Consider the following 14,677-nt stretch of genomic DNA (forward strand, 5'->3'; position numbering starts at 1 on the left):
ACATGTGGTTTCATGTTTCATGTGCTGTACAGGTTGTACCTAAATATAACTGTTGCTAAAAGATGTTCCCTTCTGGCCTTCTCTTTTTCTCCTCCAGCTAAATAAGAGAGTCATTCTGAGCTTCCTGCATGCACATGGAAAGCTCTTCACCAAAGTGGGGTGAGTGACGTCTCATGTATTCAGCTCTTAAATTCACTAACTGAATGAGCTTGAAGGAATCATTTCTTTTTGTTCGCATGTTGTGTCTATTCTTCCGGTGTGTGTTATAAATGTCTGTGTCTTTACAGAATGGAGTCCTTCCCCGGAATGGCCACCCGTGTTCTGCTGGAGTTTAAGACGCTGCTTCAGCACAGCCCTTCACTACTGGGCAGCACGCACATGCTGCAGATCATCACCATCAACATGTTCACAATACACAACGCCCACAGCCGAGGTGATGCCACAAACCATAAAAACCATGCATTGCTTCATCGCTTTAACACATTTAGTTTATTTATGCTTTCTATACTTACATAGGTGATTAACAAAGATTTCTTTAGTTGTAAAATGTGTCTTATGTATCTCATCTTTCCACATGCAGTTCTCCAACTTAAATACAATATCCAAATGAACTGTCATGCTTCACACAAGTCATTTGTAATATTGATCAAAAGAGTGTTGAGGAAGGGGTGTTTCAAGTTCCTGTCCCTTGTTTTCCAGCTGAAGACAAGGAGGTGCGGTCCGTTTTACAGGAGCAGAGCACCGCCCTGGGTCTGGGCATGTTTGCTCTGCTGGTGCAGCGCTGCACCGAGCTGCTGAAGGAAACTCCTACAGGTACACACAACACCTGAATGATCTGCAGCATGTTCTGGAATTGTGGCTCTACACTCATGTATAATAATGATATATAATAATATGCTATATAAAATGCCACATATATAATATTATCTACTATATAATAATATGTTGGTGATCTATATAGGAAAAACTGTTCAATAATGAATTAAGAATTACAAGAGTACGACACCACAGAACATTGGTGGACATTATTGGGCCAACTGACACATTTCCTACAGCATTAAATGTTCCAAAGCGAAACTTAATATTATGAGTTATCTACTTTATATTTACAGTTTGCAAAGAGTTATTTTAGTCACCTGTCCGGTTTGACTCAACCTCAGAGACTAACTCCCAAATCCTTGGTGACTAGAGGATCCTTCTCTAGACCAACCAAATGTTGATTGACTCAATTGATCTGCCAAATCTGCAATTGTACTGCTACCTCTTACAAACCCACGTCTTATATGAACTACAATTTCTCCGTCAAAGACATTAAATAAAACTTAAAACTATGAACAATATGACCAAAAAGGTCACTTATGATCCTGTCATGCTATCTTCCACCATCAGCCCTCTTGTGTATAGTGTCTATATAACAGCACTGTTCATCAGTCTGTGGAGGAGATCAAAATATGACTTCAACAGTTGTATTTAAAAAAATGTCTCTTTCTCTCTTTAAGAACCAGTCCCCATGGCAAATGGAGAGGAAGAGGGCAAAGGGGAGGAGCTTGAGGGTATGGTGAGGGTCTCTGCCTTCTCATTGGACCTCAGAGAGCTGCTGCCAAGTATCAAGGTGTGGTCTGACTGGATGTTGGGACAGCCAGACCAGTGGAACCCACCACCGTGCAGCATAGAGTGAGTACTTGCAAATCGAGTAACCCTCATCCGTTCAGTGACTCTTGTTGGCCCCTTTATATTACTATTTATTTCTTTGTGTGTGTGCTCTGCTGGTACACAAACTACACTCTCCCCAAGTCTCTTCAGACAGTGGGTTGTTGAAGGAATAACGTACTAAATGCTTTCCCTCTCTATCAGCGGCAGCCCTGATGTGTGGCAGGGCCTGGCTGACCTGTGTAACATGCTAGCCCGTGTGGACCATGAGGAGGTGCCGCTGTACAAAGCCGACACTGAAGAAGTTGATGGCGATGAGGAGCTGACCGTGCTGCAGTTGAAGGAGGACCGGCTGCTGGCTGGCTTCGTGCCGCTGCTCGCTGCACCACAGGAGCCTTGCTACACAGACAGACACACTGACGTGGTAAGTGGAGAGTAAAGGTGTATTTTGAAACACGGGCACATTACTCATACTTCTCAGACCTCACTAAGTATAATCCTTTCACCGTCTAGATTGAACAACTATTCTTAAATGTTCTCTTCCTGTTCTCATGCACATAATCCCACCTCCTCTTTCCTCAGGCAATAGCAGCAGATTGTAAGAGAGTGACGGTGCTGAAGTACTTTCTGGAGGCTTTGTGTGGACAGGAAGAGCCTCTGTTGGCCTTCAAGGGAGGCGAATACATCTCTGTGGCAACTTCTCCTCCACTTAACCACTCCAAGAATACAAAGGGCAGGCAGGACTCTCAGACAGAGAAAGAGGTGACTGTCTTTACCCTCTAATACTGTCTTCTTCAGTTCCTCTCTTTATTTTTCTCTCATCGCACTACTTTCTTCCAAAATGTTACACAATACAAAAATGATGTAAATAAAGCTTGATTTCAGGTCAGCTAAGTATAAGTAAGTTGTAAGTATTGGAAGGCAATTTGCTTATAATGTGTCTTAACCGTGGCAGGCTGATGACGTCATAATTGAGGCAGAGTCGTCTCTCTCGGCATCAGAGGGAGAGGAGGACGCCGAAGATGTGGGAGACAGTGAGAATGACATCAGAGAACTGAAGGCGCGACGCCATGTTCTCACCAACAAACTGGCACAGCAACAGAAGCGCAGGGATAAAATACAGGTACCCTTCATAGCAATAGATATCAGATAAGGAAATGAATTGTGATGGATAATTAGTGAATGTAATGAGAAACAGTGAGAGCTGGCAGTGGTGAATGTTGTATCATGTAACTTGTGTGTGTTTCAGGCGGTGCTGCAAACAGGCGGGCAGTTGGAGCTGGAAGTGAGGCCTCGGTTTTTGGTTCCAGATACCAACGGATTCATTGATCACTTAGGAGGCTTGAAGAGAGTCCTTCAGTGTGGAACATACATTATAGTTGTGCCACTCATCGGTAAGGCTGAAATACAGAAAGGGGAAATAAATCAGTGGATTAGAAAGAATGCTCTTTAGTAAGAGGGTTAGGGGGAATGTAATTTAAGATGTTGATATTATAAGAATGCACCATGTGTCTAATTTTGAAATGGTAAACATATTTGTTCATGTATACTCATGCTGTGATGTGTTTTCTCTCAGTGATTACAGAATTAGATGGCTTGGCTAAAGGCCAGGACAACTTTGCTGGAGGAATGGGACCAGGAGGGCGCATCACTGGTTGCCGTGGCAACTATAATGTCAATACAGCCCATGTGCGGGCCGTGCAGGAGAAGGCCCGGCTGGCGGTGGGTTTCCTAGAGAAAGGTTTCGAAGCCAGGGAGCCGTGTCTCAGAGCTCTGACCAGCAGAGGGAACCAGCTCGAGTCTATCTCCTTCCGCAGTGAAGACACCTCTGGACAGCAGGTGAGAGCCCACAGACATGTAGCTCAAAATGTTTGGAACATTGTATTTTGTTTGAAAACTTTTGGTAATTGAGTTTTTGGGTGACTTTGTTTTTTATTTTTCCTCAGGGTACCAATGACGATGTGATTCTGTCCTGCTGCCTCAACTACTGCAAAGACAAGGCCAAAGATTTCATGCCTGATCAGAGAAGTATGTAACATTGATTGTCATTTGTTTTCACATTTCCTCACATATGAAAACATGTTATTTGAGTAAAGCCATCTAGGTGTGTTTGACACTAATCTCTTTGTCTTGTCCCCCACACAGACGGGACAGTGAAGCTCCAAAGGGAAGTGGTGCTCCTTACAGATGACCGTAACCTGCGCGTCAAAGCTTTGACCCGCAACGTCCCAGTGCGAGACATCCCTGCTTTCCTCAGCTGGGCCAAAGTGGGCTGAACCAGGCTAAGCTGGAATCAAAGGAACCCAACTGCGGAAGCCTGCTTGCCAGCCAGCCACGAGAGAAGACACACTTGAGCAGAGAAGGAGGAGGAAATGATCAAGAAAGAGTAGAACCACTTCTTATAAAAATCAAGCAAATGTAGTGAGAGCAGGGTGGGTTAAATGAGCCTTTTCCCTCTTGTGGTGAAGTGTGTGTGTATGTATGTGTTAAGATCAGAGAGCTTCCCCTGGAAAGAGACAGGGAGACTTGAGAAGTCTCAGAAAGGCTGGAGCCTTGAGTCTCTGCGCCTAGTTGGTGAGTGTGTACTCTGCAAGTGGCATTACATTTGAGGCTGATGACAAAATGAGGCCGTGAGAAAGAGAGTGTTAATGGTCATTGAGTTGATTAAAGACAACTATATTGAAGGCCAAAACTGGCGCTTCCACACTTCTCTTAGGGCCCATAGACTGCTGTGTTCCTACAGCAGAGCTGAGAGGGTGGGCACAGCTGGAGGGTCTTTGTCAGTGCTGTAAAAAGTGGCTGATTGTAGTGAGGGTAATTTGGCCCTAAAGCAACCCTCGGCACATCCAAGGAATCTCATGCCGGTTATGGCATTTCCTGCTTACCCAGGAACTTTGTGTTGCCTGATAGGTAACCTTGGTTTTCCCTCCAGCTGCATACTAATATTGAGTTTGGCTGATGCAAGAAAACTATTTCAAACAACAAAACACATTATTTATTTATTTAGCTTTGGAGCTTTTATTTCCAGCATAGATTCATTTTCTCCACTTTGAGCTTTTGACAAAAAGCCTTGTTTTATCTTTACATATTGGTGAATTTATTTTTAAAGAATTAGTTTCTGTTTTTGAGCAGTACACCAATTCACAGGTATTTGATGTCAAGACTACTCAGTTGTTCTATCATCTATCCCTTCATTTCGTTTTGTTTATACCCAGGTCTCCTTTACGTTGACTGTGGATACTTTATTATCGAGTGCCATTAGTGAATGTTTCACTTTTTTTTCTAATTCATCTTTACCGTCAATCTTTCTTTTATCTTTTCAGTTAATACCACCACAGCATTTAACCTTTACAATGTGATTAATCACCAATTGCAGTTTTCCTCTGTCTGGTTTTTCTTTTTGTTTAGGTCCTATGTATTTCTCTTTTCTATACATGCAGTATACCGCCACAAATTACAGCCAGTAAGAGTCACCTCAACTTTAAGCAATACATTTCTGATACACTGTCTAAAACACATAGGAACTATTTCTGTTTTTGGGACAGTTTGAGGAGAGACTGAGTTATGGTGTGTTTCTGTCTGCATTTGAGACAGTGTCTGGAGGCTCTTAATAGAGTAGTAATAGTATTTTACACCTGTGTTATCTTGTTATGTTTCATCATATGCAATACATTCACTTGCCACAGTTTCATAATATTAATTTAAAAAAATACTGTGTATAGAAGTGGCTAATCCACTTTGTTCCTTTTTCTTCAGCTTGGCTCGTACAGTTTCTATCAGCAGTTGATGTTTCAGTATTTGTGAGAACCTGTTGAGAGGTTTATTGGCTTTTTCAGCCACTTTTTTCTGTTGCTAATGAATGTTCAGTCCAATCTACTGTGTTAAGTGGCTCTGCTGCAGTGTTTTAGTGTAGGAGAATAATTTAGTAAATACATGGTTAATTTAACACATATTAATTTTCATTTATCATCATTAAATATCTTTTGATGGCACTTTGTTATTTTCTTATTGATGTGCATGAAATATTGTAATGTACACTAGCAATGTTGAAATGTCATAAGTAACACTAACAAGGCTTGTTATATTCAAGTAAGTCATCATAGTGAGACAGTGCACATTACCAGGACCTTGAAACTGAGGCAACGAAATGAAATTCAACAATCTTTAATTTTATCATCAGCTTTCCATCTGTGATATCTCAAAATGTCAGCTTTGAAGAAAGCTTACAGTAGTTTTGCACACAAAATGCATCCTTAAATTTCACATTTGTTTTACATATAGATTTCATAATATTCAAATGTATTAAAATAAACAAAAGACAAAAATCAAACAAACAAATGACCTGCAGAAAATTGAATTGAAATGACTAACAAACCAAAGCCTTTACACGAGTGCCTTCATGTGGTAGTGGAGGATGGCACAGATGGTGATGGAACTAAAGCTAGTTAAGGGCTTTTAGTGTAAAAAGTCAGTGGACAATGTGTTAATAAAACAGACAAACATGAGGTAATGTAAGGGTTATAGGAATATTGTAAATAAGACAACTGAACTGATTTGGTTCAGTCCTGATATAATAAAATAATACAATTGTACATTTTAAGTGTTAATGAAAGTCCTCAATGTACTAGGAGTAGCAATTGCACAAGATAAGTGCTTGGGGGATTCCAACTATTTACTTATACATGCTCTAACTATTTTTCTTAACAAGCAACTATTTATGAATGTGCATCTTTAGAAAGCATGAGTGGGACAGATTATTATGTATTAGTATGTGTTAACAAGTCATCCCACATATGTTCAGTTCTAGTTTGAATAAACAAATAAAATAGAAATTATATTATAGACACACACACATATATAGATATATAAATATGTGTGCATGCCAGGAACAGGAAGTTCTGCAGCCTATCCATCCATATCATTTGCTTCAGTGCCTGGATACAGACCACACAGGCAGGACCCGATTCCCATCATCATGACAACAGGGCTACCAAGCAACCAATGAAAGCCCACTGAGCTCCGTTCTGCGAGCTGATTGGTTTCTCAGCCTGCAGCCTGTTGTGGAATGCCCATTTTCAACCTCTGCTGCCATGCACATTGCACATATCCTATCTTTTCTGGATGCAGATTACAGCTACATGAGTAATCCTCTGGGATGCGGTGTCACATGTATACTGACATAAAAGGTTGTTTTCAAGCTATAACTAGAAACTATTATGAAATATATCTCAGTGAGTGCAGACTAAACAATATAGGCTTCAGCTACTCAAATCTATGCTTCCCTGATGTTAACACATAAAGGTAGGAAGCTGACAGTCTTATAAATGATAACATGTGTTGTGCATCAATTGACTCATGTCAATTTCTTACCTGTTTTTGAGACTGGCATCACCTGGTGCAAGTCCCTTTCACTGTTTAATCATACTTTATATTTTAAAAATCATGTAACCATGTAAATCATGCCAGTTCATGGATTATTAAAGTATCCTACACATATTTTGCTTACATAGGGTTAGTAATGTTGCATTCTTTTAGAGTGCAACATTAGAGGATGTTGTCATCAGTAGGCTATTGAAAATGATATGCCAGCACACATGGTCCACACTATTACTGTTTAGTAGAATGCATGATTGTGTTCTGATGAAAACCAACTATTTTCATCACACTAGGATTAAGGACTGATGCACTGCACAGTGTGGTCCCTAAACAGTCATCCCTGCATCTGTTATTGTACAAGGACACATCTGAACAGTTTTAAATGTCGTTTAGGAGTAAACGACATGCTATTTATAGTAGACACCCGATTAAGAGCTCAGTGGCAGAAAGTGCAAAAACAAACACATGTAGTGAGAGAGAGTAATGTCCAATAGTTGGTTATCCCCTGCTCTAGAGTCCTTTATGCTCTCTCCATACATTCACTTATGCTTGCAGTTGTGGCACAGCAGTGGCACACTGAGATTTGGGAGGGGGCAACATTTACCCTGAAGGGTACAGCTGGGCAACAACAACAAGACTCAGAAAACTGTCACACGTGTACTCTCGCCTCACTTTAAGCTGACTGTACCGCTCCGACGCTGTTCATTTTTCGATTAATTTGCTTCTTGACTCCTTCACGATTGAAGGGAAGTGAATCTCTTCGCCGCCATTTTTTGTGGAACTGCCTATTGAAGAGAGAAACTTTGCTAGCTACTGGCTGCTGCCTGACGTTAGCAGCTAGCCTATCTAGCCAGTAGTATCTTGCCTGCCTACCAGTTCGTTGTGACAGTTATTGCTTGACAGACAGTCGTCAGCCAGGGCAGCCTGCTTCACGCAGATATAAGACTCCTGTGGCCGACCAGCATAAATGAAAAAGATAACGGTTACTGCTCAAACAAGTAAGCTAGACTCGAAGTCAGCGTTAACGTCTAAATTGGGCAGGGCACTCGTGTGGTTAGGTTAGCATTGCTAACGAGTTCACACTTTGATTTCTCTGGACTGCATTGCCTCGTCTGTGATTTCATCCTCTCACTCTGCCGTGTTAATCAGCCATTCACACCCCACATGTCAACCTGTGTGGATTCATTTTAACAAGGTGAGTGGGTCGTTAACTAAAGCTTCCTGCTAACATACGATGGGTAGATTTTGTTCTGAAACATGCTGCAGTGGATTTTAACATAGGTTAGCTCATAAGCTAGCCCGCTAACTGTATTTGTTGCTCCTCAGCTAACCAAAAGTTGCTGTCACAACTTGTATGGTCTCCAGCATTGACAGCTCTTAGTTTGCCTTACTGGATACATCGGAGATCCTTTAGCATAAAGGTGTTTGTTTTGAATGCATGTGTAACACATCAGCAAATAGTCTCGCTCAGAGAGCAGGGCTAGCGAGCTAAATTGAGAGTGGTTTGTTGTTAATAATGGAAACGGATTGCTTTGCCTAAGAAGCGTTAGCTATCCATGTTAGCTTGCTAATCCGCTTTATGCAACTATCGTTGCAAGCAGTGCCACACTGCCACTCCCTCGTTTTTGTTGTTGTCCAGTGTGTCTGATCGTTAAGTGAAACTCTGCTTTCGAGGTGTCTGTTTTGGAAGTTTGCTTATCTGTAAGGGACACACACCATGAGTCACATACTGTCTGGATAGCTAGCTCTGTGACGGTAGGTGACATTGGTCAATAATCTTACTATGTCAGTCGCACGTACACATCCTGGCATTGTGTTTATAAGCTGAGGAGAGTCTGACAAGTCATTGTGGTTATCTTTGTGTAAGCGAGGAGGAGTGCTCGCATCCATCTGCCGCTGATAGCTGTTTTTGTGCATTGACGTGAGTCGCATTCCTCAGTTTTCTGTGTTGATATTGCGTAACAATAGCTATCGCTCGGCAGGCTACTCTTCTGCTTGGCTTATCTGTGACTTCGCTTCTGAACACAGTGTATCAGCTACAATAGGATTTACCATAACACTTTGAACAAGGTTAAAAACACGTTACTATTCACAAGTCACGTTGCAGTCTGTTGGAGTTGTGGTCTGTCAAATGTGATGTCTAAGGTTTGATGGTTGACACCTACTCATGCTTTATTGTTGATATGCCATATACGGGTTTTGTTTGTTAAATAATCATCGCAGTATGAACAGTCGACCTATCATTGTTGGTGTCTTTAGACCGCGATGAACAGATTGTCCATTTGATTATTACAGCCTATGGCATGCACGACTTGTCCTATTACCCTGTTATCACAGATCTTTGCCAGGCTGCCTGTCCTTGTTGTCCTATGTTCTCTCTAACCTGTGCCTGATCTGCACACCTTTCAATTGTTCATGTGTGCCTCTGCAGGCTTGTCAAAACAACGTTGCACTAATCTGCAGGAGCAGCTGCCCTTTTTTACTTTCAAGGACTTACTGTTAGGAAATTATAAGAGGCATGCCGCTGTGCAGAAAATCTCGATGCACAAGAAGGCTATGCAAAGTTGGGTTTACTTGTGTGTCACTGTTAAACCAGGGGGTGCTGAATATAGGAACACTGAATAATAGATTTAAGTGTCTCTAAAAAGACAAATGGATTAGATACTGAAGCGAAGCCCTGGTTGTTTAAATCCAGATCCAGATCAGTGACAGTCACTCAGCAGAAGAGGTGTTTTTCCATAATATGATCCAATGCAGTAATGCTACCATAACCTTGTTTGTTAGTTATTTGATAATTGATATATGTATTGTAGCTGTGAGTGATAAACAAGGAACCTTATTTAGCTTACTGGTTAAAATGCAACAGTGACTTTATTGTATTTAAGCACCTTTACAGCTGTCAAAACTAATGGCTAAGCAAATGACAGTAATCCCCAGCATCCAGCTGTGTTGACAGACCCAGCTGACGGTGACCATTCAGTGACATGGCGATTGCAAATATTGAACTTAGAAAGTGTTCCTTAAAATTATTTTTTCAATTCTTACTGCTGAACAGATGGAAACCAATCTTATAATTGATGAGTCCGACTTAGAGCAAGAACAACAATGCGGAGAATTGGCAAAGCAAAAATATTTGTAAGGTGACACAACAGAGCACACATACTGTACAAACTATCACAAAACTCCACAATATTGAGGTTTTGCTGTTTTCTGAAATGTAAGGATGCAAATATAAGTTTGAATATCTTGATCTTCATCAGGTTCAGTCTTCAATTTGTTTCAAATTGTTTTAGATTCATTTAAGCAGCAACATTTCTAAATTATTCTGTCATTCACTGAGACGAATCTGTAAACTTGTATGTTTGGATGTCTGTACTGTATGTCTTGTTGTTTAAGTTGCCACAGCAAGGGTGTCTTTTGTTACTCAAGTGTCCGCTGTTCAGAGTATGTTCACGACATTTATCTGAACAGGAAGAGTGTAAATGGAGCTCTGAGTGAAATGGGACGGGTCAAATCCTTTTAGTGTTTGTTCCCCCCGTTCCTCTTCCCTGTCACCATCATCTTTAAAGTACCACAACCGAGATGTGTTGTTGTTGATGTTGGCTAGCTTCAGAGCTTTCACTTCCTCCACTCAGCAGAAGCCACAGTCTGTAATCAGCTGGGGAACAGGAGCAGGACATCCCACCCTCCATCTTTGGGGATAGACATGCAGTGTGTTAGCCAGTAGAACAACAGTGCACATTTAGGTCATGAAATGAACATTGTCACTGAACAAACAGCTGTGATGTCGCAGTGCTTTTTTAAATGGACATTTGAAAGCAGACCTTTTAATCCACCTAACCCATCATTTATTTTCTGATATGGTAATTAAATGCCAACATTCAGAATATCAGCTGATTTTGATGCTTGTGAACTTTTCAGATTTAAAGTATTTCATGTGGATCAGTAACATCTGGCTGATGCACGGTCATTTAATAAGATTTTTCCGCTCACTGCATTCATACTTTGAATTATTTAGCAATACAGCAGTTCACAATGTTGCTGATGTACATTTTGAAAAGTATGAGAAGTATATTATGTAGCATATCTATTCTGTTCAGATGGGTATTTGTGTGTGAGATGAAGCGAATCAAAATGGCTACTAATAGAGTTTGTACAGTTCTGTAACATCAGTTTATTTAAAGGCACTGCCCACTCCCACACAGGTGATATCAGCGTTTCTGGTTGATTTCTTCTCAAGTTCAAGTTTAAGGTTGAAGCTTTGCTGAGGTCAACTCCATGTACCTAAAATAATCATAACGTGGCAAGTTGTCCTGCAGGTGCAGCACAACCAGGAGAGGCAGGAAGGTGATAGTTAGGTACAGTATGCAGAGAGGAGGCAAAATCAACAACAATAAGTACACAATAAAAACCTCATTACAGCCAGTTGAAGTAGGACCTGGTTCAATTTGGCCAAAAAAAAGTGTTCCATCGGATTTAGATTATTGATGGCAACAGAAATGTGTTCATAAATGCTACTGGTTATGAATTTGTAACAGCAAAAACATAAAGGAACTGGGATGGATGGCTAACAAACAAACTTTTCCTATTCTGCTCCTCTGTAGCTGAGCCAGTGGAGCTAATAGGAGTATTTCACAATAGGGATCAATAAAGTATTTGATTATTTATCATCCCTCTCCATTTCTCTCTCTCTCTCTTCCTGCCTGTATCACTCTCTGCTACTCAGCTTGGTGTATTGGCTGCCTCTTCATTAGGCCTCTTGGTGAGTTTACAGTGCAGAGAAAATCTATTCACATAATACACAAGGAGGGGATCCATTTTCTTGCACGGTAAAGCAATACAACTTTCATTGCATTTTTAGAACACAGTGTTCTGTGTCATAAAGCAGTTTAACTATTATCTCATTATTACCAAACAATAAAACCTTCTGAGTTTTTGACAAACTTTATTTTTTCCTGTCAAGAAATACGACGTTCTTTCCTTAAATAATTTGCCATCTTGGTTTTGCTTTTGAGTTATCTCTCCCGCCCCTTGTTTTACCAATTAAATGATCCAGTTTCATAGGAAATCAAATTAGGAAACCAAGATGGAAGATGCTCTTAAATTCAGTCTCTTGTCAATAATAAGCCCTCCATCTCTGAGAGCATGTTTTATTATGATGCTACTAAAGTGCTGCACGCACTTCAGTCCACTGAATCACCGTGGACTCTTTATATAAGAGAAAAGGTCTAGAGATGGTATTATTTACATGAGAACATTAAAGAAACTAGTGCTTTATTGCTGAAAACATATTTAAGATTTGAAAACGTAACCATATAGAAGGCTTGTCAAATAAATAGAAAATGTGGCTTATTTCAGACAAAATGCAACTCCCATGAAGTTCTTCTGCATCCTATTGTATCTAGTTACCTCCATGTTAGTAATAGAAGTTCATTCATCCACATGTATTGGAGTGTTTCAAGTTTGGTAACTGCTGCTGAAATGGCACATTTACAGAAAAGCTCACACGATATGTAGCCATAAGTGAGTGTGTGCTGAGTCAGCATAATGTTTACGAGGAAGTACAATCACATGGTAGGTGGTAAAACAATTCTAAAATAAGTACAGAAAATATGAGTATAAATATTCTTGTTCTATTGCTGCTGATGTTCATGCTGTTTATTTGTGTGATTTCTGCTTTTCAAAACAAAGAAACACAGACGCAGTGATGTCTGTCTGTTCATATAATAAAGTGAAATGTCTCCATGTTTGCATTATAGCTTGAAGCCCATAATGTAGTTAAACATATATTTCGTATAGTTGTCTGTGTGCCTTTTTAGATTTTTAAAACAATAATTTTCCTTATTTCACTTTTTTTTTTTTAATGTTTTTTGTAGCCTATAAAATGCAAACTGTAAGCTATGGAAGCCTGCTTGCTTTTAAACTTTTTACAACTAAATCTATTGGATGGCGTGAGAATACGTGCTGTCCAATCATCAACTAAAGATTACAAAAACCTCCCTGCTCCTGTGCCTCAATATTTAGTTTGATTTAAAAGAATTCTTTCAAACTTTAAAAGTCAACGTTTTACGTCGTTCTCACAAATTCAGCAGACAAATAATATATATTAACCTACAATGCTTATTATATAGCTCCAGAATTCAACAACAATGTGAAAGACTTTCAGTTCACTGTCCAACACAAACACTGGATTGATCTCATGTTGCTCCCAGCAGCAGCAGTTTTTATCTTCTCTTCACTAAGACATTTGGGGTCCTTGAGGGCTGCATCCAGGTTTCACTTTTGTGCTCTTGCATTCATTTTTTTCTCGGTCAGCTGGATGGCTTTTTGTGGCAGGACAAACCTTGTGACAGAAAGCAGGAGTGTGGTTTTAGAGCAGCCTCCAGCTGTGCTGATAGCTGTATCAGGCTAGGTTAGCAGGCTGCAGACCCAAAGATAACCTTTCTCCACGGAGTCTTTCTGTAATGGTATTGGTGTGGTGTTTAGGTGTGGAGGGGGTGGCTGCCTGAACTGAAGACAAGATAGAGCTTTGGTTATAAAAAGTGGAATAATTATCCAAGGCTGCATATCAGTGTTTCTTTTTGAAATATATGAATAGCACTAAATGAAAATGCTTTATACATTTCAATGTGTTGAAATGTAGAAAATGGATCTGCAAGCATGGTTAAATCACTGTCAATCAGTTATAGAAGATCGAGAGGGTGAAAGCTACAACCTTGACAGTTCAGTTATTAAACTTAAAAAAGGTAATGCTACCAAAGAAATGCAAGCAGAATGTATACTTGTAAAAGAGCACATGCATGTCCTTGCTGTGTCCCTTCTGCAATGTAGGACATCGAGCAATGACATGTTTATTTGGTCCCTATTGGTATAGCTGTCTTTGTTTTGTGTGTTACAAATGTATATTCCAAGAAAATATATCTTTGGAAATTATAAGGTACAAAGTTACAATGTGGGAAATACATACACTCAGCATTATGAGTATGTTGTACAAATAGTTGCTTGTGCCCACATACACAATTGCTTGTTCTATGAATGAACTGGAAGAAAATGGATGGAACCACTTTAGAGTACACAGTAGGATCTGACCCCAGGTCCCCTAATTGATTACCCGATGCAGCTCAAACCTCATTACTGTAGGCCACCTCATCGCAGCGGACATGAAATCGATCCCTGAGCTGGAATATTTGCATTGCCCAGTCATTCCAGTTCCTTACAGTCCTGCAATAATTGCTGAAGCACTCTGTACCCGTACACTTGTGATGACTCTGCAATGAGGTGATTATATTAGGGTCAGCACTTGAAGGTGTGACTATGAAAGAAAACCTTTACATGTCTTCTTTAGCCAGTGTGATGTCAGTCATTACTCACAGGACTGGGGTCACCCTTACTTTTAAAGTGGACCTATCATGCTATATTTGAATAATATAGTGTAGGACCATACCTATATAAGGCATATTTATACTTTTTATTTTTCAAAATACCAAACAGTCATATTTAGTTCCTCATTTCCTCAATTTAACACTGTCTCTGGCTGATTCTGTGAGAACAGCACCTACAGGCCTGGCATATGTAAGCGTCTCCAGCGCTTTCAACGGCAATGCCCGACAAATACACATATAAATATTCAATATATATGAAATAACGTATT

The 14,677-nt window shown here is 40.2% G+C and overlaps 2 protein-coding genes across 2 annotated transcripts in view; one reads left to right on the forward strand and one right to left on the reverse strand.

Annotated features, from left to right (window-relative positions):
* rtn4rl1a (reticulon 4 receptor-like 1a) overlaps nucleotides 1-14,677 on the reverse strand; it is a 202,686-nt gene that overhangs the window by 20,702 nt on the left and 167,307 nt on the right. The window lies entirely within an intron of this gene.
* On the forward strand, nucleotides 79-5,642 carry smg6 (SMG6 nonsense mediated mRNA decay factor). Its single transcript, XM_010778154.1, has 11 exons — nucleotides 79-159; nucleotides 288-433; nucleotides 700-813; nucleotides 1,500-1,674; nucleotides 1,855-2,074; nucleotides 2,233-2,412; nucleotides 2,606-2,773; nucleotides 2,900-3,044; nucleotides 3,227-3,489; nucleotides 3,597-3,678; nucleotides 3,796-5,642. Exons 2-11 carry the CDS (start codon nucleotides 289-291, stop codon nucleotides 3,924-3,926), a joined length of 1,623 nt encoding a protein of 540 aa, XP_010776456.1. The 5' UTR covers nucleotides 79-159; nucleotide 288; the 3' UTR covers nucleotides 3,927-5,642.

Source organism: Notothenia coriiceps, unplaced genomic scaffold, assembly GCF_000735185.1.
Source record: "Notothenia coriiceps isolate Sejong01 unplaced genomic scaffold, NC01 NC01_scaffold00018999, whole genome shotgun sequence".
Classification (NCBI taxonomy): Eukaryota; Metazoa; Chordata; class Actinopteri; order Perciformes; family Nototheniidae; genus Notothenia; species Notothenia coriiceps.

Excerpts from the sequence above, each read along its gene's own strand:
- smg6 (XM_010778154.1), top strand. The coding sequence starts at position 289 with ATGGAGTCCTTCCCCGGAATGGCCACCCGTGTTCTGCTGGAGTTTAAG. Across the intron at positions 2,413-2,605 it reads ACTCTCAGACAGAGAAAGAG|GCTGATGACGTCATAATTGA; the intron begins GTGACTGTCTTT and ends TAACCGTGGCAG. Across the intron at positions 2,774-2,899 it reads AGCGCAGGGATAAAATACAG|GCGGTGCTGCAAACAGGCGG; the intron begins GTACCCTTCATA and ends TGTGTGTTTCAG.